General features: G+C 44.3%; 1 protein-coding gene across 2 annotated transcripts in view; it reads right to left on the bottom strand.

Moving 5' to 3' along the window:
- Window positions 1–26,523, bottom strand: part of DSCAML1 (DS cell adhesion molecule like 1) — a 285,411-nt gene that overhangs the window by 55,768 nt on the left and 203,120 nt on the right. For both annotated transcript variants that reach the window (XM_088456013.1, XM_088456014.1), the window contains exons 4-6: window positions 4,376–4,522; window positions 3,977–4,255; window positions 319–594 (exon numbers count right to left, since the gene is read on the bottom strand). In XM_088456013.1, the coding sequence (XP_088312139.1) occupies window positions 319–594; window positions 3,977–4,255; window positions 4,376–4,522 (702 nt within the window). The remainder of the gene's footprint in view (window positions 1–318; window positions 595–3,976; window positions 4,256–4,375; window positions 4,523–26,523) is intronic.

Here is a 26,523-nt window from a genome sequence, read left to right as displayed (position 1 = left end):
GAGGTTAGGATGAGGCTTAGCACATTCACAGACACAGATGGTGGAATTAGTCACTGATCGTGTTGATAGACACTGTGTTGCATGGCAGTGGGCATTAGACCAACCTTAGTACTGACTCTTCATACAGTATGTGCATATTAATTATGGTCATCTTAGAGTTGCCTGTTACCAAGCTACATACATATAATTTGTCTATCCTTGTGGTATAAAGTGCCGCCTTCTTATCCAATATCTTTCTCCAACAACTGTGCCGCAAGTAATATGCACTTTCCGGGATGAATGAATATATGTCACCGGATTTATAACGGATGGACTTACCTTCTAGCACCACAATTGAAAAGTCCTGAACAGTTTGTGTTTTGCGGATCCCAAAGCACTGATATGCACCAGAGTGGATTTTTTGAGCACTGCTAATAACGAGTGTCTCATTGTCTGTCCCACGTATAGAGATGAACTCATCGGCCTCAATGGGCTCTGTATTTCGGTACCATCTAACGTTGTAGCCGGGAGATCCACTGATGGAGCAGGATAAGATGACTGTGCTGCTAATGCCAGTTTTCAGCCTCTTGGGGGTTAGAGTCACACGAAGTGCTTCTGCAGGAGGAGAGAGCCCAAGAGTGAAACTCGCACTCTGCTTTCCTAAAGTCTACAGTATTTCTTCTCACTGCTACAAATGGTGGATTCAGGACACTTCCATAATGTTGATATGTTCAACATGTCGCCAGTACGCATGTCTACGATATATACTATTTAACACTAACCCTAACCACAGCCTAAGCCTAACCCTACCCACAGCCTAATCTAACGCTGATAAGTTTATGATGTAGACATGCATTATCAGGGCCGTTTCTAGTGGCGGTTGAGCCGTGCACGCTTCGACCCCTGCTGACTCTGGCCACCAAAGCCGGGAAACAAGAGAACAGTGCAACTCGTGGCATCAGCAGTGATGCCAGTCCTACCTTTGAGTCCAGGCAGTGCAGGGCTAATTGGCTCATATACTATCCGTGCTGTGACCTATGGCCACGCAGCGTTGTCACATCATAGGTCCGCACCGTGCAGTCCGCACAGTGCAGCCTCAACCACCCTCTGCATTTCCAAGGCTGTAGTGCTGCTCTAGCTGCTGCTGCCCACGGTTGAGGGAGGGACTGGGAGCTCTCCTCTGCAGTGCGGTCAACAGGTCAGGTAAGTCTTTTTTTTATTGTTGGGGCCATTGTCTTTTTGTTGTTTTTTTTATTTTTGGGGCCATTGTGGTGTTTTTTTTATTGTTGGGGCCATTGTTTTGTTATTGTTTTTTTATTGTTGGGGCCATTGTTTTGTTGTTGTTTTTTATTGTTGGGGCCATTGTTGTTTTTTTTTATTGTTGGGGCCATTGTCTTATTGTTGTTTTTTTATTATTGTTGGGGCCATTGTGGTGTTTTTTTTATTGTTGGGGCCATTGTTTTTTTTTTTTCATTGTTGGGGCCATTGTTTTGTTGTTGTTTTTTTATTGTTGGGGCCGCTGTGGTGTTGTTTTTTTTTATTGTTGGGGCCATTGTTTTTTTTTTTTCATTGTTGGGGCCATTGTTTTGTTGTTGTTTTTTTATTGTTGGGGCCGCTGTGGTGTTGTTTTTTTTTATTGTTGGGGCCATGGTTGTTGTTTTTTTTTTTTTACTGTGGGGCCATTGTATTTTATTGTTTTTACTGTGGGGGTCAGTGTGTGTTTTTTTTCCTTGTGCAGACCAATTTGTTTGCTTTCCTATTGGGGTCAGTATTATATTTTTTTTGCTGTGGGGTCCAATGTGTGTGCTTTACTGTGGTGGCCAATCTGTGAAGGCGCAGGGTGCAGGCCACGCCCCCTTTCTTGGCACAAGCAAAGGTACTGTCTTCTGCTTGGCATTGAAAGATATGATGAGTTTTGAAAATGCCCATCGGGGGGCGCATTTTGACTGTTTGCACTGGGAGCCATATCGTCTAGAAACTGCCCTGTGCATAAAGTCAACGTCGACATGTTGCATGTTGACATCATGAACATGTTGGCATTCTGAGAGGGTGTTGTCGACATTTAGACATTAGAGTGTCGACAATATGACTTCATACTGAATGAAGTATTCTCACAGCCATTATAGCAGCCTGCCCTATGGATGGCTGGTCAGTTTGCTGAAAAGATCCACTATGTATGTGTCCATGCTCTGCACTCAACTCTGTCACATCACAATCAGGAACCCGACCCAGGGCCTGATTTAGAGATGGACGCAAAAAGGATATTTACACAGTTGAGCGATGTATTGTTACTGCGCATGCGTGAAAAGTCTGAAATCGCTTACTGCGCAAGTGCCAACCAATGTGTGAATGGCGTTTGCAATTACGTACAATAATATTACCCAGACTTCAGAAGGGGTTTGCGTCACTGGACTTATCAGGGTGGAAACTGGGAGGTGATCGGGGCCGTTTCATGGGCGTGTTATGGGAGTGTCACTGGCGTGTCTGGGATGCTACTGCTTTCCCAATCGGCTACAGAACCCATGCTTAGTTGGATTTGAGGAGAGTAGCTAGAGTAGACCCTAGGCTACTGCACATGTTAATGGTGTAACCGATGTTGTGTTGATGTTGGAGTACTTACAATCTCCATCGCAAAGGCACAGGCCGCGCAGCCTGAAAGTGTGTGTCTCGCCCCTCTTACACTCCATCGCACGAAGGGAAGGCTGAGATTAGCATTTGCCTTTTCCCATAACCGCTATTACGAGAGCAGCTGCGACCATCTCTGAATCATGCCCCAGATAAGCACTCCTTCATGATGGTCATGAGAACCGCCATGTTCACTGGCCACCCCTCCTGCACACCACAGATATAAATACAAATATAAATGAAAACTAGGGTTACCCCCGGAAGGACCAAGCCTCATGATCATTACTACAAAGCTCCATAAGCCAACCTTCCCCATGTCCATTATACCATGTAAGTAAAAAGAAATGCAATTGCAATTATATAAATCATTATTGATGTTTTTAGGTTGGAAAACATACATACTGCAAGAAAAAATAAATATACTGATGAAACAAAGGTCAGCCTGCCGTCCCAGCCTCAAACCTATATGTCCCTTCCACCAATTATCACCTGAAACCATCTAATAACTGGACCATATAAGTAAAATCGAACAGATAACATTACATACAGCAAGGTGCTAAATGCCATGTAACATGATAGGGAATGACAGGAATAATGCACTTAATTATTTTTTAATAGGGAGGGTAGTGTGGGTTATTTCACTTCTAATGACTTAACCTATGAGCACTTGTAACCTCTGGTGTTCTGTAGTTAGCCTCTAAGGATCAGTTGCTATAATAAGTGCTGTGATTTTAACTTTAAATATCCCCCCTCCCCTGTGTGAGTGCAAAATCTGCCAGGCTCTGTGTAAATGCCACTGAACAATGTTACACTTGCCTCGGTACTTGGTGTTGTGTTGTCATGAACGGTCACACACAGTGACACAGTGACATACCCTGCAGTAACACCGCTACACTCGTACTTCCATGGTTGTATGTGTATAATGCCACTTTAACCAGTGGCATGCATGGATAATTGGACAATGTAAGATATTGCATATTATATTGTTATAAGTTGACCATTATGTGCAGCGAATCTGCATTTCCACATCCTAGACATTTTTACATGGATTGTAAACTGTTACAAAGCTGCTGACCACTACACTGTGTCCCTGACGACTTGTCCAGGCCTGGGTTACACCTAACCAAATATAAAATATAAACTGGCAACATGTATTCTGATATAAATGGCATAACCCAATATTAGAAGAACCTTGTACACATACTGCCCTGGCCCTTTCGGCAGAAATACACAAAGCAAGGCACTAAGCATACACACACTAACACTACCACAAAGTACATTGCAGTGTGTACCTAGCAGACAGAAAAACAAGCAACACCTTATTTCTATAGTCAAGTACATTTTTTGTGACTTAAATGACGCTGTACCTTACCTATTACGGTCAGGGTGCCAGTGACCTCTGCAGAGCCAAAGCTATTGGTGATCTCACAGATATAGGTCCCACTGTCCTCTAGGCGCAGGTCTGTCATACTCAGTCCTGTGTTACGTTTGCTCCAGCGGCTGTCGGAGGGCACTGGGCGGCCATCTTTGATCCAACGAGAGGCCAAATTTGGGTATCCGGAGGCAATGCATGGCAGCTCCACCTTATCACCTACAAAGACCTCTTGGGATTGGAACCCATCAAGGAGAATGGGGACAGACTCTGCAGGCTCTGAAGAGCACACAAATAGGAGAAGTAAATGAAGTGGTTATGTATAAAGATATACATATATAACAAACATGTGCCACATTTATACACATCTCTTCTTAGGAAGAAATTAGAGGGACTCACCGGAGACTATGAGACGCGCTCCATTGCTCTGCCGCGTCTCTCCGCTATAGCGATGTCTGGTGATGCAGCGATAGGTGGACAGTGCGTCCTCTTTCTGTACATCCAGGATGTAAAGTGCACCGGATGGCGAGGTGACAAATCTGCCCTCTAATAAAAGATGACATAAGGCAGCGATGAGAAGGCGGCAGTGGGGGATATATGATGACAGGGTGGATATAGGTATACACTACAGTAGGCAGAAAAGAGGTGACTCATTTATAGAGAGGTGCTTTAGTGATAGAAGACGGAAGTATAGAAAATAAAGGTACATAATAAGGGTGTGATAGAGGAGAAATATAGAAGGGTTCAGTTGCTGCTCATTAGTGAGACTGCCATTCATTTCCACGTTCTACCATTGCCAACACTGCAAGTGCCAAAACTGTCACCTGCACAGCTTCCTGTCACATAGTCACCCTCTGCCAGGCTTTTTATAGCACAGCCAGGCTGCTGCAACATACAGCACACAGCCCCTATGTCATGTACACAGTGCAGATGCTATATGTGTATGTACAGCACACAGCCCCTATGTAATGTAACAGTGCAGATGCTATATGTGTATGTACAGCACACAGCCCCTATGTAATGTAACAGTGCAGATAGGTGTATGTGCAGCACAGAGCCCCTATGTAATGTAACAGTGCAGATGCTATATGTGTATGTACAGCACAGAGCCCCTATGTAATGTAATAGTGGAGATGCTATAGGTGTATGTACAGCACACAGCCCCTATGTAATGTAACAGTGCAGATGCTATATGTGTATGTACAGCACACAGCCCCTATGTAATGTAACAGTGCAGATGCTATATGTGTATGTACAGCACACAGCCCCTATGTAATGTAACAGTGCAGATAGGTGTATGTACAGCACAGAGCCCATATGTAATGTAACAGTGCAGATGCTATATGTGTATGTACAGCACACAGCTCCTATATAATATACACAGTGCAGATGCTATATGTGTATGTACAGCACACAGCCCCTATGTAATGTAACAGTGCAGATGCTATTTGTGTATGTACAGCACACAGCCCCTATGTCATGTACACAGTGCAGATGCTATATGTGTATATACAGCACACAGCCCCTATGTCATGTACACAGTGCAGATGCTATATGTGTATGTACAGCACACAGCCCCTATGTAATGTAACAGTGCAGATGCTATATGTGTATGTACAGCACAGAGCCCCTATGTAATGTAACAGTGCAGATGCTATATGTGTATGTACAGCACACAGCCCCTATGTAATGTACACAGTGCAGATGCTATATGTGTATGTACAGCACACAGCCCCTATGTCATGTACACAGTGCAGATGCTATAGGTGTATGTACATCACACAGCCCCTATGTCATGTACACAGTGCAGATGCTATATGTGTATGTACAGCACACAGCCCCTATGTAATGTAACAGTGCAGATGCTATATGTGTATGTACAGCACACAGCCCCTATGTCATGTACACAGTGCAGATGCTATATGTGTATGTACAGCACACAGCCCCTATGTAATGTAACAGTGCAGATGCTATTTGTGTATGTACAGCATACAGCCCCTATGTCATGTACACAGTGCAGATGCTATATGTGTATGTACAGCACACAGCCCCTATGTAATGTAATAGTGCAGATGCTATATGTGTATGTACAGCACACAGCCCCTATGTCATGTACACAGTGCAGATGCTATATGTGTATGTACAGCACACAGCCCCTATGTAATGTAACAGTGCAGATGCTATATGTGTATGTACCGCACACAGTCCCTATGTAATGTAACAGTGCAGATGCTATATGTGTATGTACAGCACACAGCCCCTATGTAATGTAACAGTGCAGATGCTATATGTGTATGTACAGCACACAGCCCCTATGTAATGTAACAGTGCAGATGCTATTTGTGTATGTACAGCACACAGCCCCTATGTCATGTACACAGTGCAGATGCTATATGTGTATATACAGCACACAGCCCCTATGTCATGTACACAGTGCAGATGCTATATGTGTATGTACAGCACACAGCCCCTATGTAATGTAACAGTGCAGATGCTATATGTGTATGTACAGCACAGAGCCCCTATGTAATGTACACAGTGCAGATGCTATATGTGTATGTACAGCACACAGCCCCTATGTAATGTACACAGTGCAGATGCTATATGTGTATGTACAGCACACAGCCCCTATGTCATGTACACAGTGCAGATGCTATAGGTGTATGTACATCACACAGCCCCTATGTCATGTACACAGTGCAGATGCAATATTTGTATGTACAGCACACAGCCCCTATGTAATGTAACAGTGCAGATGCTATATGTGTATGTACAGCACACAGCCCCTATGTAATGTAATAGTGCAGATGCTATAGGTGTATGTACAGTACAGAGCCCCTATGTAATGTAACAGTGCAGATGCTATAGGTGTATGTACAGCACACAGCCCCTATGTAATGTAACAGTGCAGATGCTATAGGTGTATGTACAGCACACAGCCCCTATGTAATGTAACAGTGCAGATGCTATATGTGTATGTACAGCACACAGCCCCTATGTAATGTAACAGTGCAGATGCTATATGTGTATGTACAGCACACAGCCCCTATGTAATGTAATAGTGCAGATGCTATATGTGTATGTACAGCACACAGCCCCTATGTAATGTAACAGTGCAGATGCTATATGTTTATGTACAGCACACAGCCCCTATGTAATGTAACAGTGCAGATGCTATATGTGTATGTACAGCACACAGCCCCTATGTAATGTAACAGTGCAGATGCTATAGGTGTATGTACTGCACACAGCCCCTATGTCATGTAACAGTGCAGATGCTATAGGTGTATGTACAGCACACAGCCCCTATGTCATGTAACAGTGCAGATGCTATAGGTGTATGTACAGCACACAGCCCCTATGTAATCTAACAGTGCAGATGCTATAGGTGTATGTACAGCACACAGCCCCTATGTAATGTAACAGTGCAGATGCTATATGTGTGTGTACAGCACACAGCTCCTATATAATGTAGAGTGAATATACTATATGTTTGTGTACAGAACATGGCCTGTATGTAATATACAGAGGGCAGATTACAACTGATGCAGGTCTGGGCTTTTCCAAGATGTCACAGTACGGTGAGGCCACCAACGAGAGATACCATAATGCAGTATCTATGTAATGCAGAGAGCACCATCAGACAGATACTATATAATACATATATAGCACACAGCCAGTATGTCCAGTGTGTAGTGTTTATGTAATATGCAAAACAAAGATATTATATATTACATAGAACGCACAACTGCCATCAGACAGATACTATATATGCAGCACACAGCTCCCATGTACAGCAGCAGTGTTTATGTAATAAATAGATAGAGCACAGATACATGATGTACATACATACAGCACACAACACTGCCATTAGACAGTACTAGATACTAAATACACAGCACTCAGCCCCTACATACAGCAAGCAGTGTTCATGTAATGTGCAGAGTAACATAGGACAGATACTATATATACAGCAGACAGCACCTATGTACATACAGCAAGCAGTGTTCATGTAATGTGCAGAATAACATAGGACAGATACTATATATATAGCAGACAGCACCTATGTACATACAGCAAGCAGTGTTCATGTAATGTGCAGAATAACATAGGACAGATACTATATATATAGCAGACAGCACCTATGTACATACAGCAAGCAGTGTTCATGTAATGTGCAGAGTAATATAGGACAGATACTATATATACAGCAGACAGCACCTATGTACATACAGCAAGCAGTGTTCATGTAATGTGCAGAGTAACATAGGACAGATACTATATATACAGCAGACAGCCCCTATGTACATACAGCAAGCAGTGTTCATGTAATGTGCAGAGTAACATAGGACAGATACTATATATACAGCAGACAGTTCCTATGTACATACAGCAAGCAGTGGTGTTCATGTAATGTGCAGAGTAACATAGGACAGATACTATATATACAGCAGATAGCCCCTATGTACATACAGCAAGCAGTGTTCATGTAATGTGCAGAGTAATATAGGACAGATACTATATATACAGCAGATAGCCCCTATGTACATACAGCAAGCAGTGTTCATGTAATGTGCAGAGAGATACTATATATATAGCAGATAGCATCCTAAAGCTGCTGGTGGACGTCTCAAATCTACAAATCCCGGTGGCTGCGACATTTGCATATTTTCGCACAACCGCTGCGGATTAGTACGCAGCTGCAGTGGCATTAGCCTACATCACTAAGTCAGGCCCAATGAACAGATAGAGCACAGATACATTGCCTCCATCAGACAGATGTTATATTCTATATATAACGCCCCTATGTACAGCACGCTGTGTATGTAATGTACAGCGTGACATCGGACAGATATTATATATAATGCACATTTCCTGACTGCCTCTTATTGCACAGTATATACATAGTAATGTCTATTACCAGTTAACTTAAAAATATATCTGAAGCTGTACTCAGCCTGGCCAGTGCCTGGTTACTTACGTGGCCAGGAAATCTGCGTCCACCGATGCAGACCCTGGCACTGGCCCTCATGGAAAATGGGTGCGGCACATCCGTTTCCGAGAATGGTAGCCAGGAACTCCCCGCTTTGCCCCCCAGGCGTCAATCAGGCTGAGCTGGGAGACACATGCGCAGTCCTCCTACAAGCGGAGGTGTGCACTAACCATTAGGTTAGATTATATCTCTGAGTCAGCCCCTAAGGCATACATACTGTAACAGTAAGCATTGTACAAAACTAGCTTAACCAAACAGTCACATTGTAAAAAAAAAAAAGAATGATAATATTAGAATAATGATCAGAAATAAGTAGATGGGTTAATTTTGAACATGGCCTAGCTCTCAGACTGAGAAGAAGCATGGCCTATTGTGTGAACACATAACTATTAAGCTTGGTACACACTTACCCAATGAAGCGGCCGACCAAACAGCCGATTTGGTAAGCTATACACACTTACTAATCGGCTGCTCGATTTGTCTGGCCAGACTGTATGCAGTCGGGATACCGAAGGTCGAAATGCCGACCGCCGGCTTCCTGACTGTCTAATCGCAACAGGGGACTAATGACAGGCGTTGTAATACCGACGCCTATCATTATCCCTATGCCGGGAGCCCGACACCAGGCATACCGAACGAAGGTAACCCGGGCGGCAGCACGGACAGCTGCGTGGAGGGTTAGGTTTAGGGCTCCGGGGGGGACTTAGGGTTAGGCATCCTCCCCCAGGAGGGTTAGGCACTAGAGGGGGAGGTTAGGTTTAGGCACTCCTAAAGGAGGGTCAGGGTTAGGAAAGGGTTAGTAATAGTTAACATACTTACGATCGGGATTTTGGAGGATGCCGGTATTCTGCTGTCGGTATTTGAACCGTCGGACATATGTCCGGCGGTATTTCATACCGATTCCGGCCAGACATCACAACTGGACGGGCATTTAAATTTCCCCGCCCAGCTGTGATTTCACTGTTAACGGTCCCTGCAGTCAGTGTACAGACTGTCACAAACATATCGGGTGTACACACCCACCGAACCGCAACCAGTGGAACGATATATATAGCAGTGTGTACACAGCATTAGGGGCCTATTAATCAATATTTGCGGGATATTCCGGAAAACACCAGTTTTTGGGGGGTACATACAAATATTAAGGCTCCTCTAGGTGTACTATTGAGGGATAGCAACGGATATCTCTGATATCTGACGCAGCCCCTCCATTTTCCATCTGCAAATGCAGCCCACATTGCTTTCCATGCGGACTGCTGTTGGATTCACCAAGCTCTGCGTGGCGCACAATACACTGACATCCCAGATATCTCCTGCGTCAATTGCAGAACTCGGAGCTCACCTCTGATGCAATTGTGCTATTTATCAAGCTCTGCAAAGCAAACGTTTGCAATAGAAAGCCCCTCTGCTTTCCCCAGCTCTTTTATCATGCAGGAACAGAAGCCAGTAGTGTAAACTTTCACTGCTGCCATCAGTGGTGAAATTACAGCTTTTACCATTCACCGGGCCAGCTGCTTATCAGAGAGGCCGGCCTGGCATGAAGACATTGATAAATTGCCGCAAAAAACATTCTTAATAGACGTGATATGTGACAATAAGGAATGATAGCTTTCAGGTCCCCATGCCATCAATGATAAATAGGACTCTAAAATTTTAATGCATCAAATAAATGAGAGTCAGAAAAATATTATCTGCAATATGTAAAACCATGTTTCTAATGCTTCTCAGTAAATGGAATTCATTTAATATAAGCAGAGCTTATTTTTCACTTATTGTAACGGCTTGTGGGGAAAGTTTGGAAACAATGGGCTCGGTACGGAACGCCGGTGCTCAGGGTCCCGGTGGTTAGGTTAGAATCCCGACACCGGCATGCCGACAGGGTTAGGTTACAGACACATGCAGGAAAGTATATCCTACCCCTAAACCTAACTCCTCCCCCCCACCACAGTCTAAACTGACCCTTCCCCAAGGGATGGCCATCGGTGGGGTGTCCATCGATGGTTAACATCGGTGACTGCCATTGATGGCTGGAAAAACATCTATGGTGAACTTTGGATGGTTTGCACCCTCTATGGTCACTGCTGCTACTGGCACGTCAGGCCACCGGCTAATGAAAAATGGGGATGGGACGTAGTGGCCCCCGGGAGGCGGGGCTAAGCTCCATCCAGACAATAATAAAAAGTCGATTGGTTCTCTAGTTAACATCGGTTGGCCACCACTGAAATTTTTAGAACATTGATGGCCGATGGCCATCCCTACCTCCCCCCTCCCCCACCCCGCAGAGTTACCCTAGCCCTCCCCCTAGTACCTAAACATAACCCCTAACCCCAATACTTACCGGGATTCAGGCATCGGCATTCTGAATGCTGGTATCCTGACAGTTGGGATATAAACTATATCCTGATACAACGTTTATTCAGCTGGCAGCGATGGCACATCAAGATCACTATCAAATATCACAATCAAACATATGCATGCTGTATATCTAACAAAGTGCAACAATAACAACCACTTTGCTTCATCACTAGCATCTAGTATTAACAATGTATTTCAATAATTGTATAAGACTAGTTATATGCTACATAGTCTAAGTTTTAGGAGGAGATCACATACAAAATAAAAGAGGAACACGTTAGCCTGCAAAGATTAGGCAGAAAAGTCACAGCTTAAGCTTTGTTAAAGCTGCTTATACTTTGGCTACCTAGGAATTAGCTGTGACTGCTTTCACACATGTCACTTGGTGCTAATACTACAAATGTATGACATTCAAAAACATGAAACAACCCCAAACACCCGTCCACTTATATGTACAGTCTGAGTCTCCCATGCCAAAGAATCATTTAAACGGAGATCCCATTGTCTGAGTTCTGTAACAATTTATAGGGGAAATGTATCAAATCTAAAGAGGCATATGGTTAATCAGATTCTAGCTATCATTTTCTAAAACGTACTAGAAAGATGATGGCTAGGATCCAAAAGATGGGAGTGAGTACTAATTCCCTGGGCTCTCTGGAGGGGCCCGGCAAAAAAAACAGTTAATTAGTCACCGCTCCTCACCTATCAGAGGCAGCAACTTCTCTCCCCAGCACACGCACCTGTATGTGCAGTACAGTATGTATGGTGCAATGCACTCTACAGGATAAGCATTGCCATAACTAGGGTGATGAGGCCAGTGCCGCCACACAGAGCACAGGTGCCCTGTGGGCGGCACCGGACGCCTCCCGCGAGTGCCAGCGCCCGCAGCAATATGGAATAGTGGTGGTGTGCCCGGTTCCTTCTCTGCTGGGGTGCACAGCTACTAATATGCATTACAGTGTGCAGTGCTGCTGCTGCCTGCCCCTCCAATGTCTCTCCACAGTCCAGTCCCACAGTGTCCTGCGCCAAGGAGCCGTTCCGTCGGCATTAGGCAGCATGAAGATGCGACACTGGAACAGACGGAGTCTGTATGACAGCCTACAGGTGTCAGACTGAGAGACAGCACAGCATGCAGTAGTGCAGCACTAGTGTTTAAATTGCTTAAAAATCATACAATGTGATTTCCGGAATTTTTTGTTCTGATTCTGTCTCTCACAGTTGGAGTGTACCTATGATGGAAATTACAGACCTCTCTCATCTTTTAAAGTGCAACAACTTGCACAGTCGGTGTCTGTCCAAATACTTTTTTGCCCCACTGTATAGATATAAACTAATAGATTGCTATGGACAACACTGACTATAAGGGGTGGTGGAAATGCATTTGCCTGCCTTTGCAACTAATTCATTTATGATCTTGAATACAAATCAAAATGGCCTCCATCTGTGGGTTTATTTAGTGAATATTATAAATACTGTACTGTAAGCAGATAGTAAAGCAAGGTAGCAGTATTTACAGGCAATGATATCTCACAGTAGCATTCTGTGGGCAATTACTCTGTAAATAGGCATATGTGCACCTGGTCCTTGCTTGATCTCCGCAACAATGGAGAGGACATTCTGCTAGAAGCTGAGCCTTTTGATTTTGACACTTAATAATGTTTGTGTCAGGGTATTTATATTCAGCACATAAAATCACAAATTCGCACTTTTATCTAAGAGGTGTAAGTGATATTATTGTAGCGGCTAATCCATACATAAACACACACAGCTGATCGATCAGCAGCAGTTAAAGTAAAGTGCGAGGTGAGGGCAGGAGAGAGGCAGGGGGGCACCATCTCATTCCTTAGATGAAGGATGAAGTGAGGCTGGAGGAGGAGGAGGGGGCCACCCCATCGTTCAGATTAATGCGCTCTGGATGGAGCCCTGGCGGCCAATCTGGATCGATCGACATTTGTCAAACTGAATTGGGGAGTCCCCAAGCACTACTCAGCACGGGTACGCTCAAGGGAAGGTACAGGGAGGAGAGTGGAGCAAACGTATAGAGAGAGAGAAAGAGAGAGTGCGGAGAGAGGACAGAGAGAGACCTGGAGCTGAATGCCTTATTGTGAGAATAGCCTCCAGCTCGCACAGTAATGCATAATAGCAACATAATGAATATAGAAGATCTGAAATCACCTCCCCAGTACGTGTTACCCTTTACCAACTCTAGTTTCACAATATTGTCCAGTACCAAATATAATATTTCATGGTCACAATACTAACAAATATATTTCAAGTGTCAACGTGTACTTAGTATTGGGCAGCTACTATTAAAATGTGGTCACTTGCTGACAGTATGTAACATTTGCAAGAGCATGTGGGGTATGAGGGCGGTATACGTTCAGGAAGCCGGCCGTCGCAATGCTGATAGCCGGCTTCCCAACTACTTAATCCCGGCGAGGGTTAAATGACAGGCATCTAAATCTAGACGTCTGTCATTTTACCGACGCCAGGAGACCGGCGCCCAGTATCCCGATCGAAGTGATGCCGGGCGCGGACAGCCGCGGGGGGGAAGGGTTAGGTTAGGGGCACCCGGTGGGGGACTTAGGGTTAGGCATCCCCCCCCGGGAGGTTAGGGTTAGGCTAGGGGGAGGGTTAGGGTTAGGCACCCCCCGGAGGACTTAGGTTTAGGTGGCGGGGAAGGGTTAGGTTTAGGCACTTAGAGGGGGGATCATGGTCAGGCACAGGGGGGGGGGGTTAGGGTTAGGCACCGTAAAGGAGGGTTAGGGGGTATGCGGCCGGCGGTGATTCATACCGAATGCATGAGGGCATAGAGTGTTTTCAGCAAATGAGAGAGTGACATGTCAGCAAATGTGGGAGTGACATGTCAGCAAATGTGGGAGTGACATGTCAGCAAATGAGAGAGTGACATGTTAGCAAATGAGAGTGACATGTTAGCAAATGAGAGTGACATGTCAGCAAATGTGGAAGTGACGTGTCAGCAAATGAGGGAGTGACATGTCAGCAAATGAGGGAGTGACATGTCAGCAAATGTGGGAGTGACACGTCAGCAAATGTGGGAGTGACACGTCAGCAAATGAGAGTGACATGTCAGCAAATGTGGGAGTGACAGGTCAGCAAATGAGGGAGTGACAGGTCAGCAAATGTGGGAGTGACAGGTCAGCAAATGTGGGAGTGACACGTCAGCAAATGTGGGAGTGACACGTCAGCAAATGAGGAAGTGACATGGTAGCAAATGTGGAAGTTACATGTCAGCAAATGAGAGAGTGACATGTCAGCAAACGTGGGAGTGACGTGTCAGCAAATGAGGGAGTGACGTGTCAGCAAATGAGGGAGTGACATGTCAGCAAATGAGGGAGTGACATGTCAGCAAATGAGGGAGTGACATGTCAGCAAATGTGGGAGTGACACGTCAGCAAATGAGAGAGTGACATGTTAGCAAATGAGAGTGACATGTCAGCAAATGTGGAAGTGACATGTCAGCAAATGAGGGTGTCAGCAAATGAGGGAGTGACATGTCAGCAAATGTGGGAGTGACATGTCAGCAAATGAGGGAGTGACATCATAAGTTATGACATTTTTTTTTTTTAATTAGCACCTGCAGAATTAAAGCTTCCCACAAGGCCAATAACAGTGGCACCAGATTAGGGAAGTATTAACAAATGTGAATGAGCAGCTTATTGCAAACCGTGATTCAGAACACATTAAGAAATCAGATCTTCAGCTTGTGCAAGCTATGCCAAGAAGTGCAGGGCAACTAGCTGGCACCGCATTAGGGGAATATAACCAACCAAAATATGTCTCTAGCTCACCACAGACGCCCCTACTATCATCTATATGTATGAGATCATGGTATCAGTGTTTTACAAACACATATACAAACACTCATTGTCGTCTCTATTCTTTGCCATATAGATACCAGGAGTGTATAGGGGACTATATAACACCAGTATCCCCCTCCTGTATCATGGAAAGATCGCAGCAGATATTCCCCATATTTGCTGCGGTCCCTCCATTTCCGTCAGCAGTAGCAGAGAATGTGGCCGGCTAGTGTTAGATGAGTACAATAATGGCTTCTTCATGTATATGTAGCACGGCCATGGGGAGGAAACGTACTCAGACCTGCAGGAATCCCCAGATTCACTTCTTTGGAGTCTACAGGAGGCCTGGTGTGACGATAGGCGATGGTGACACACGGAGCACTATCCGGCTGCTTCTGATTGGCTGACCTCTCCAGCTATGTAACATCAAGTCGCTGCCATCTATTCGGATGACTTATTTTGAATTTCAGTTTGGACTAATGCGGGAAAGAAGATTCCCATGTAGGCATTTTAAAGGGTAAAACCATGGAGGTGGTGGCTGTTACCTTATTAACAGCAGCAATATTTAAATCTTTCTCTCATGTGTTAGTGGAGACAATATTAGAAACATAGAATTTGATGGCAAATAAGAACCACTTGGCCCATCTAGTCTGCCCTTTTATACCTTTAGGTAACCCCATCCCTATGTGTTCCTGAGGAACTGAGGATCGCATAGGGATGAGGTTACCAAAAGGTATAAAAGGGCAGACTAGATGGGCCAAGTGGTTCTTATTTGCCGTCAAATTCTATGTTTCTAATATAGGGCCTGATTCAGAGCCGTTCGCTATTTGCGGTCGTTCGTTCAAAAACAAGGGGTGGCTATTCAAATTATCCGTTCGCAAATTGCAGTCTGTTCACACCTTTAAGTCTGAACGAGCGAGCAAAACATACGCTCGTTTATTTGTTAAAAACGCCCCCTGGCCGCTCGCACCATATGTCATGTCTGCTATTTATTAGATTAATCGAGTACATCGAACAGCGTATGAACTGCTCGCTATTCTTGTGGTTGGTTTTTTCAACCGCTATTTTGCGAGCAGTTCTGAGTTAAAAAAAAACAAGTGACGTGGTCAATGACGCTGCTGTATTAATTATGCACTCCCTTAAAACGCCCGTTTTGACCTTTAAGCACGCCTGCGTTCGAATTCCACTCCCCCGTTTACAAGCACCTTCCCCTGTTACCACCCACATACGGCTCATTATGTCACTCAAAATAGCAGGCACTCGCTATATAGCGTACAAACGATTTTCGACCGCACTGACTGGTTCGCACATGCGTACTAAAAACCGTACGCATGCGCAGATGTGCGAACATCGATCGGAACGAGCGTACGGCCGCTAGCGAGCGGCTCTGAATGAGGGCCATTGTCTCCTCTAACACATGAGAGAAAGAGGTTATATACACATATTGGCATGACCCTATTCCCTTGTGTGTCCATGACACATCTTGTGTAGGCAATGCTAAAACTATCAAACTGCATCTCTACGCTATCATGGGGGATGGAGGGGAAATAACACCAATGCAAAATGAGGCTATAACAAATATGGATAGTAGGAACAATCTTCTTCCTTTGCACAAGAATGACAATCAAGACACTTTACTTAAATAGGACTGAAAATGTCTTAAGCCGGCCATAGACTGCACAATTATCCTTGTCTACCAAGTTCCTGCAACTGCTGTCTATTTTCAATGAGTAGTTTGTGTAATGGTGAGGGGGGAGTAGTGTAGTGGACATGGGAGTCGGTATGTATCAAATACCGACAGTGGCAGGCCGGCGGGTCGAAATCCCGACAGCTAATGGTAAGTAACTTAACCCTCCCCTCTCCTCCCCCCTAACCTTCCTTTAGGGATGCCTTACCCTAACCTCCCCCAGGTGTGCCTAAACCCATCCTCCCCTCCCCGCACCCTAAATCTAACCCTCCCGGGGGGGGATGTCTGACCTTAACCTCCCCCCTAGTGCCCACCCCCCCTTGCCTGTCCCTAAATCCCCCCGGGGGTCCCTAAACCTAGCCCCCAAGTGTTACACTTACCCGTCCGAGGACGATCGGGATGGCGGGGGTCAGTGTTCCGGCGTCGGGATTAAGATAGGCGTCGGCATTTCGACGCAACTCTTAAGTCCCTTGTCGGGCAGGAGGATTCGGGATTTAGACCGGCGGGTATCACGTCCACCGGTCTATTAACTATATCCAATGTAATGGATGTGTGTGTAGTGGATGTTACAATGTACTAGGAGCACTATAATGTGGCATCATCTGAACTGAGGGCATTGTAATGTGACATGATTTGAGCTGAAGGGAACTGTGATGGGACATAATATGAACTGGGGTACTGTAATGGGGCACAATATGAACTGGAGCTGTAAGCACTACAGTGTGCCATAATATAATCTCGGGGCACTGTAATGTGGCATCTATTTGGGGGCACTGTAATGTGGCATAATATATACTGTAGGCCGCTGTTATGTGGCACAATATAAATGGAAGAATTTATAGTATGAAATAACATGAACTGAGGCTCGCTGTAATGTGGCATAATATGAACTTAGGGCACTGTAATGTTGCACAGTATGGACTGGGGGCACTACAGTGTGGCATTATATAAACTGGGGCACTACAACGTGGCATAATATGTACTGGGTACACTGTGTGGCAACTGAACTGGGGGCACTGTGTGGCATAATGTGTACCGGCGGCACTAGGATGTGGCATAATGTGACCTGGGGGCACTATAATGTGGCATAATATGAACTAGGGGTACTGTGTTTATATAATGAGAACTAGGGCACTACTATGCAACATCAAATGAATTAGGCCATGTCTCTCTAGAAACATTAGGGTAGGGGCCACTTAAAATGTTGCTATAGGGCCCACAAACATCTGGCTATACCCCTGAGCTAGAACATGATGCTAACATAAAATTAAAGCATCAAGTCAAATCAATTTACACAACTGTCGTCCCTCCTTTTATCTGATCAAATGGAAACGTGCTTTATTGCTACGGACAGATTGCTAATATCACTGTAATAGTGCAAATAGATCACTGCAGCATCATCATTACTATAGTATTAGCATAAGTAGGAGGGAATTAGACGCATTCAACCAATCAGAAGCAACCGCCGATCATCATGGTCTGTTAACGTTTAGCACCAGGGGGATGAGCACCTGCACGTGACGCATCTCTAAACACGGCACATGCATCTTTATTGTGGTCAACCTATGGCACATTCTGCGGGAACTCAACCTTACTGTACTTTGGATGTGCTTACACGAACGCTCCACACCCTGTACCTCTTAGCGCAAAATGCATCTCACTTGGTATGAGACCAGATGTGTAAGAACTATTGTTGCTTCTGTCCAACTCAGTAGGAGTCCACCAGACCTGTATATGAAATGTATTTGTGACGTTTTCGGATGATCAGTCTTCCATATAATAATTTAGTGACCCCCTGTGTCAAAACAACAAGTACGGTACTATGGAACAAAGATAAGTCTATTGAATTACATGTCCACCACAAGGCTAAAGAGTCATACTCAGCCCTACAAGTTTGGCCTGTCTCCTGTCCAGACTTGGGAAGAGTCTAGGCTGTGATCCGTCACTATGGGAAGGGGTTAAGTGAACATGGGCTCTTTTCACCACTCTTGCTACAAGGTTTTATTTCTAATTAAGCTGTAATCAGAGTGGGAAGACACCCAGGGTTTGCACCAAATGACTTGTACACACTCTGCAGATTGGGTCCCTATTCGGCCACGCTGCAAGAGCATTCTCCCTGAAATTCATTAGACATGCATGAGAGGGGCCTTATGAATAGAATTGCATTTAAATGGATTTTCTGAGAGAAGAGAGAGCAGCGGAGGGAGGGGGAGAGGGAGAAAGGGGCTGAGTGTGTAGGAGGAAGAGAAGCAAATAGAGGGATAGAGAAGGATAGAAGAGAGAAAGGAAAGGGTACAGGAGAACACAGTACCCAAACCAGGGAAGAGTGACACAGGTGGGGACAGACAGATTTGGACGGAGAGTCCGACACAAACGCAAACAGGGGTTTAAATAAAGAGAGTGATGAAATGAGAGATGGAGAGTGACACAGGCAGATATGAAAGCTGGTGTATGAGGCATGGGATGATAGGAAGTGTTAGTGAGACAGTGTGACACTGAGACAGCAGTAGAGGGGGAGTAAAGTGTGAGACAACGGAAAGAAGATGAAGAATGGCAGAAGAGCAGAAATGAATTGGTTGGAACAAGGCTGGACTCCTCATGTTAACCTAATCATTGCCAGTGGTATTAAAATAAAGGTAGAGGTCTCAGCCTTCCTACCACCAACACCCAGGGAGGCAGCATTACTAGAACATCCCCCTGCTCTAATGCCATGTGTGCCCATCTCCCTGAGATATATTCCCAGCCAAGCAGCTGCAGCATGTTCGTTAGATCAGCTGCCATGGGTATAAATTAATTAGTCTTCCCAAGGAGGCAGAAAGACAAAGAGAGATAGAGCACTGGCTAATACCAGGCAACGACAGCCTAGGCAGGCAAGGTATTAAAGAGCAGGGAGGGAGGCTGCTAATCCTATCAACCAGCTACTATCTGATCAGAACAATTAGGATTTCTGTAGCAGGGAAGCTGAGCGAGGTGAGGATTGGGAAATTAGGCTATAGAAGGAGTCAAAAATGGTGCATATGAAAAGTGAAGGTGGGGTGAGGACTAATATGAGAATAGTTAGGCATAAATCAAAGACAAAAGGATGAGACTGAAAAGGAAAGAGTTTTATACAGGGGTGATGCGGAACAGAGAGCCGACTAGAGAGGGAATTGCTTGGAAATGGGAAGAGTTAAGGAGAATAGACTAGAAAGTGAGGAAAAGAGAACGAAAGAGTTAGAAAGAGGAACGAAAGTAAGGTCATGTGAGCTGCAGGGGAAAATGGGTAATGAAATAGGGAGAGAACAAAAATGAGAGAAGAAAAATATCAGACACATAAACTCATACTGTTCCTAACCACAATGAGTGGCTTTGTCCAACGATCCTCCAATCACTGCAGTGGGGAGCCCTCAGTTGCCTCCTCTCACACAGCAGTGAAACAGTTAAAGAGTTTATAGACATATTTACATCCTCTGCAAAATGAACAGCGCCCAGAGAAGCCTCACCAATCACAGATGAGAGAGAATACGTGTGAACGAGAGAGAGAGAGAGAGCAAGAGAGGGAGAGAGATACATATATATATATATTCAGATAAATAGTAGAAATGGGCAGAACATGCAGATGATTTGAGAAAAAAGACTATCTGATAAATATTGTATAAAATACAACATCAACAAAAGGAAGGGTTTACCTAGAATGATTTAGACATAGACTAGCAAATCATAAATTACAGGGAAAGGGACAGTGTAGTGGTGAAATTAGAATTACAAGGAGATGAGAGAAGAACAAAGAGAGGTTGAATCCACACACAGTAACTAATAAACAGCTATTGAGCAGAATACAGAGAGGGAATGTGTTTATGGGAAAGTCAACTGCAACTGATGGACCAATGAAAGTAAATCTGAAGAATGTGGACTGGTGCAACTAGTGGAAAGAAAAGAGGTGATGAGTGAAGGTGTCAGGGACATATGAGAAAACAGTACAGGTAGGTGAAGAACAGACGTAGGGACAAAGCAGTGTTGCCTGATGGGAACAAGTAAAATATGAAAGTAAATGTAAAAAGTGGGAAGTGATAAAACATTAAGAAACTATATAAATATAATGTTAGGAAATTAGTGAGAATGTCATGAGAGAGGACCAAGAAGATTAGACTATATATTAAAACATGTATAAGGAGAGAAGACATGGGGGGGACTCAAGTCTCGGCGATGTGTGCAATGTGCCGGTGGGGACGGTTGGAATGCCGGCAGCTCACCGACAAAACATTTACAATTTTACCTTGTACCCCATAGGTATAGGAAAATAAGATATGTTGGGGTACAGTAATTCTCAGGGGTGTGCACAGCCGCACAACCACAGTGAACTGAGGAGGCGATTCAGACCCGGACGCTAAGCCACGATCGCTCGCATCCAAAAGGGGCCAGGTATGCAAATTCCGCAATCGCACTGTCTGGTGTAAGGACGCCCTCTATGTCTAAAGCTGCATACACACGTAAAGATTTTCTATCCAACCATCCAACCATTGGTTGGAATGGAAATCTGGTAACGTATGGGAGTAACTGATGATCAGCAATTTGCTCCTAAATGCCAGAAAACAGATGAAAATGGTCGGTCAGACAAGTTTGTTAAATGTCTGATCTAAATAATTTGTTCAAACAACAGTTTTTGTCCATTTTCCGGCGTTTGGGAGCAAATTGCTGATTGTCATTTGCTTTCATACCTTACCAGATTTTCATTCCAACCAATCAACTAGTTGGATGGTTGGACAGAAAATCTTTACGTTTAGAGAGCGACGGCAGAGTGGACGCATGCTGGTATAAAGACGCCCACTTTTCTTAATCAGAACCATCAAGAGCCATCGGAGCTGCACGCAGCGTTTGAGCAAGACCCTACCCCACCCAAACACTGCGATCACTGCAGGCTGCAATACAACCAAGTGATGTGTACAATGACCCTTCCATGCTAATTATGAACACCCATGAACTCTATTTTGACGCCCAGACACGCCTGCGTTCGCACCACCACTCCCCCGTTCACAAGCACCTTCCCTGTTACCACCCACAAACGGCGCTGTCACTCAAAGTAGCGCTCAGTCTTTGTGCTACGAGTGCACTATTCCCAATCGCAGTGACTGGCTCGCACATGCGCACTGCGATGCATGCGCAGACGGGCGACAATCGCCCATAGCGAGCGATCGCAGCTTAGCGTCCAGGTCTGAATCAGGCCCTGAATCCCCCAGGAAGGTGTGTAGGCAATAAAGTAATATAGTGAATAAACAGAACATTCACAGGGAACTATGCATATACTTGTGCAACTCATTTGAAAGATTAAGTAATAATGAGAAATGGAGTCTTATAATAATAATTACCTTGATGGCTGAATTGTCAAAAGGTATAGTAGTAAAGAGACATTACTATATGAAATATGTAACATCAGGACTCTGAAGCCTCAGTTTGCTCCTTATGCTCTGCAAACTCTGTACTTCCCCAATGACGAGACATATGTTGCATTTCCCCTAATACTTGGGCATGTAGGTACTCTCCAACCAGCTTCACTAAACACCTTGATAGCACTGCCCTACATGTTGCTCTTTTAGGCACAATCTAGTGTACATAGAGACACCCGGCTCTGCGCCAGGCACACATCATAAGCGCATGATGCATATACCAAGAATATACACAATGGAAAAATCTTTAAAAGTGTCCCTGTGTCTGTGTCCTGATCCCACCCTCGTCACTACCCCTACACTCCTCCAGCTGCACCCACCTCCTTCTTCATTTCCCTTCACTCGGTGTGGAAGCTCGTTAGTGATTCCTGGCAGTCTGTCCAGGGGGCATAATTATTATAACTGTTAAAAAGCTGTACTGCTCAAATCACAGTGAGCAAAGGATGCTGGGAGAAATAAAGTGTCTTCCAAAAAACGTTCTGATTCAGGGTAGAAAGCTCGCTAACCTAGAGACAAAGCGGAAAAAAAAAAGAGAAAGAGACAGAAAACAAGGAAGCCCAGGCTGTGAGACAATGGCAAATTTAAATCAAGGACACTGCATATGTGCTGAGTGGCGTAAATTAGAATTACATGCGTGCATGTACATGCTGTGTTTAATGTGTGACATGTCGCTCCCCCTATGTCTGCTGAGCTGTATTATGTTATGCCACATTAGGTGAATGGATAAAGCTATCTATAATATATGTATGTATGTATGTATGTATGGTGTCTTACAGAGGGTCGGTGTGCCCCGTCTATACTTATGGGCTATGACGTGTATTTTGGATACTTCAGCTGGTGTCAAATTGTTGTTCTTATGCCAACCTGTAAATTGAGAACCTGTATTTGCCTGCCTGAAACCTTTATAAGCCTTTATACAGCTTTGTGCTGTATGGTGCATTTCTTCCACCCAGTGGTGTTGTGCGACAAAGTGTGTCTGATGTGCGAGTCTGTGTGTGCGCCTTGTGGCGTCCTGTGCGCTCCCTGTTTGCTGTGCTGTTTTCTCCTTGACAGATTCAGAGTGCAGGTATAATTAAGGTATAATAATCAGCTGCACGTTTACAAATAATGACACATCCCTGTCACCCTGTGTGAGGGATTTACTGCAAATCACTAAATAACGCTACATGTTGATGAGACGGAATACATAACATGGAAGGGGTGGGAGGGTGCATGCGGGGATAGGGAAGAACAGGGAAAAACAAAGGAGAGAAATAGTAGGAAGATAGATGTAGACTAATATGAGGGAGAGATAAATGGTGAGAGGCAGGATGAATACAGGACAGAGTCACAGAGTATTGGCCTGTACAGGGTTTAAGTTGACTCTGTGCTGTTTCAGGACCATGGAGAGCTGCTAGTGTAAGGCCCTAGCATGGCCTACAACTCATTCGCTGGCTGCAAAAAAAAAAAACATGTACAGTATGTGTATGAAGCGTAATTTGATTTATACAGCTCAGTTAGAATTTACACTGCTTTACAAAATGACATGAAAGGAGTGAGACAATGTCATGGCATAGGATTTTACAGATTACACAGATAGCGTTGATATTTCTTTCTGCTGCTTGCTCTTTACTAAATTAATTTGGTGCTTAACATGTTCTCAAATCTGCACATATTTTCCAGATGCTGCTCTACTGTTGGTACATAGGCAAGCCACAATGAAATGTTAAGTTCACAGATAACTGACTCATTCACTGCCTGCTGGACTGAGGACAGTCTTTTATTAGTCAGGCATGCCTCTTCTCATGCAAACAAAACACTTTATTGATTCGTATCAGTCCTGCTTTTCAATACAACTAGTGAGTGATCCTAATCTTTTACCTCTTTTGTGAATAATTCAAATAAATCACTTTATGAATAACCCTGGCAATATAAGCACTTAGGGATCTTTTTTTTTAATGTCTTCATTTAAAGTACTCATGGAAGTAGATAGGGTGGACACACAGTATGAATGGACATGAAGATAGGAAACACTAACAATGAGCCATATTTTCAAATATAAAGAACACAATAGAAACAAAACATATAAACAAAACAAAAAGAAAATAATGTGTAAGGGGGGCGGGTGTAAACAAAGGGGAGGGGGGGGAGGAGGTATAGGGGAGAAACAGGACTACTTGAAAAGATAGAGCATCTTGAGGAACATCATATAATGCTCAGAAAGCATCACAAAAAGAAAAGTACCTATCTAAGGAAATATAGCAAGGAAGCGAGGTGGTGGCCCTCCCCGTCGCACATGGGTCCAGTGGAAAAGGCAAGTATAAGGGTCGAGGGTAAGGGGTGCCCTCATGAGAGAGCCATGGAGTCCAAACCTGGGCGAACATATGTACGTGGAGATAATAAGTAATATTTTTCATCGCCGCAATATGCCAAATTTGTGATTTTAGGGCAGAGAGAGATGGCGGGAGAAGATTTTTCCAGTTGTGAGCAGTTCGTTTTTTGGCAGCTACTAAGAGGTGGGAGAAAAGCTTTGTGGAGGGCTTGGAGAGATCGGTGGGAGGGTAGCATAGAAGAAAGATCCATGGGTTCCGTGGGATAGGAGCTTCAAATAAATTGTTTATAAAAGTGTGGACCGAGGTCGAAATTGCATTAAGGACTGAGTAGGTCCACCAGACTAACCCGGAGGCTACAGTTTCACCAGCAAAAGCAGGAAACATTTGCATGAGCCTTACTGGGGTATAGTACCAGCGGTAAATAATATAATTTGTAAGAGGTTTCCTTAAGTTGTGTGGATATGGAAGATTTGTCAACAGCCCATCTCATCTTAGGGGTCTTTTATCAAGTTTTTCTTTTCCCAGAAAATAATGTAGAAACTGCAGTTTCTGCATAATTTTAAGTACTAATAGCCAAATGCATGAGAATTTACAGATCTCTCCTGCAAAAGACTAATTAGCGCTGCTGACCACCGTCCCAATTATTATCAATGGGGACTACTATCTGATTACTATGTACTGAACCCCAAAAAGCAAAGCCTTAACTTTTGCCCTCAGATGGAGTACACCGCTTTATGCCTATGGAGGCCCTCTCTCCCGCAGCCTCCGTCCGGCTGTGGTAACTGTCACTGTGCACAGGAGGAGTCTTTGGCAAAAGTGAAAGACTCCTTCAATGTGGCCGGAGTGTAACTACTATCGCTGCAAGTTACACTTAGTACATAGAGGATATATTTTTAGAGAGGAGTGGTTCGGACAAAGTCCAGGAATGATGATGTTTGTCCATGAAAGATTAAGTTTTGCCTCTTTCTGAGACCCGATTTTTGGCGGGACAAAGCAGAATTTGGCGGGAAAATCTGAACTAATCCGAACCCGCTCATCTCTAAAAAATATACCCCAAAAGTCCAGGAATGATGATGTTTATCCATGAAAGATGACATTTTGTCTCTGAGACCTGACTTTTGGCGGGAAAAATCCGAATTTTGTGGGAAAATCCAAACTAATCCGAACCCGCTAATCTCGAATATTTTTGTAAAAAAATTAAATAGTCCATTGCACTACAGATTGATATTCGCAACATTGTCAATTTTATTAATACATAGGCCCCTTAAAGAGGTATTTAAAATATGAGAAAAAGTCTAGTTGGTCCATGATAGTCTATCTATCCCTGGTAGTGCACTCTGAAGCTCTTGGAAACATCAGGGGCGGGATGCACTAACGTGACAACTGTGGTGAAATCCCCAAAAATGCAGTTTTCGGGGGTCTGACCACATATCACAAATGCATCAAGCCCTTGATTGCGATACATTCTGGGGCTTTGATGCAGTGGGCAATGCCTTCTTCAGATGCAGTTGCCCAATAGAAGCCTATGGGCTTCTATTCGCGACACTCCCCTCTTCCCCCGCGGCGCACGTCCTTCTTCGTATGAGCAGAAGGCGCCAGAGTCCCTCTTTCACAAAGGACAGCTCTTACCGAGAGAACTATCCTTTGTGATTTTCTTCATGCATACCGGCATAATTAACACCGGCATGCATGCGAAGGGTGGTGGGATGGATCTCATCTCGAATGTGATGTGTCATACATCCCATCCAGATGAGAATCTAGTGGGCCTTCACTTTCTCACAAACATACAAATGACAGGTCACTAATTCAGTAAGGGAGAAAGATGGCTTAAAATCATTTGAGTCACAATGATTAGACAAAAACCTGATTCGCTTAAAAGGCCTGCATGCATGACTGCTTTTCTAAAACAAAGAGAGAAACAATACCCCTTAAATTGACCTTGGCACGTCACATCTG

The sequence above is a fragment of the Taudactylus pleione genome, unplaced genomic scaffold (assembly GCF_031769625.1).
Source record: "Taudactylus pleione unplaced genomic scaffold, aTauple2 ptg000683l, whole genome shotgun sequence".
In the NCBI taxonomy this organism is placed as follows: domain Eukaryota; kingdom Metazoa; phylum Chordata; class Amphibia; order Anura; family Myobatrachidae; genus Taudactylus; species Taudactylus pleione.
The sequence above is the reverse complement of the archived record's forward strand: the minus strand, read 5'-3'. Positions and strand labels throughout refer to the sequence as shown.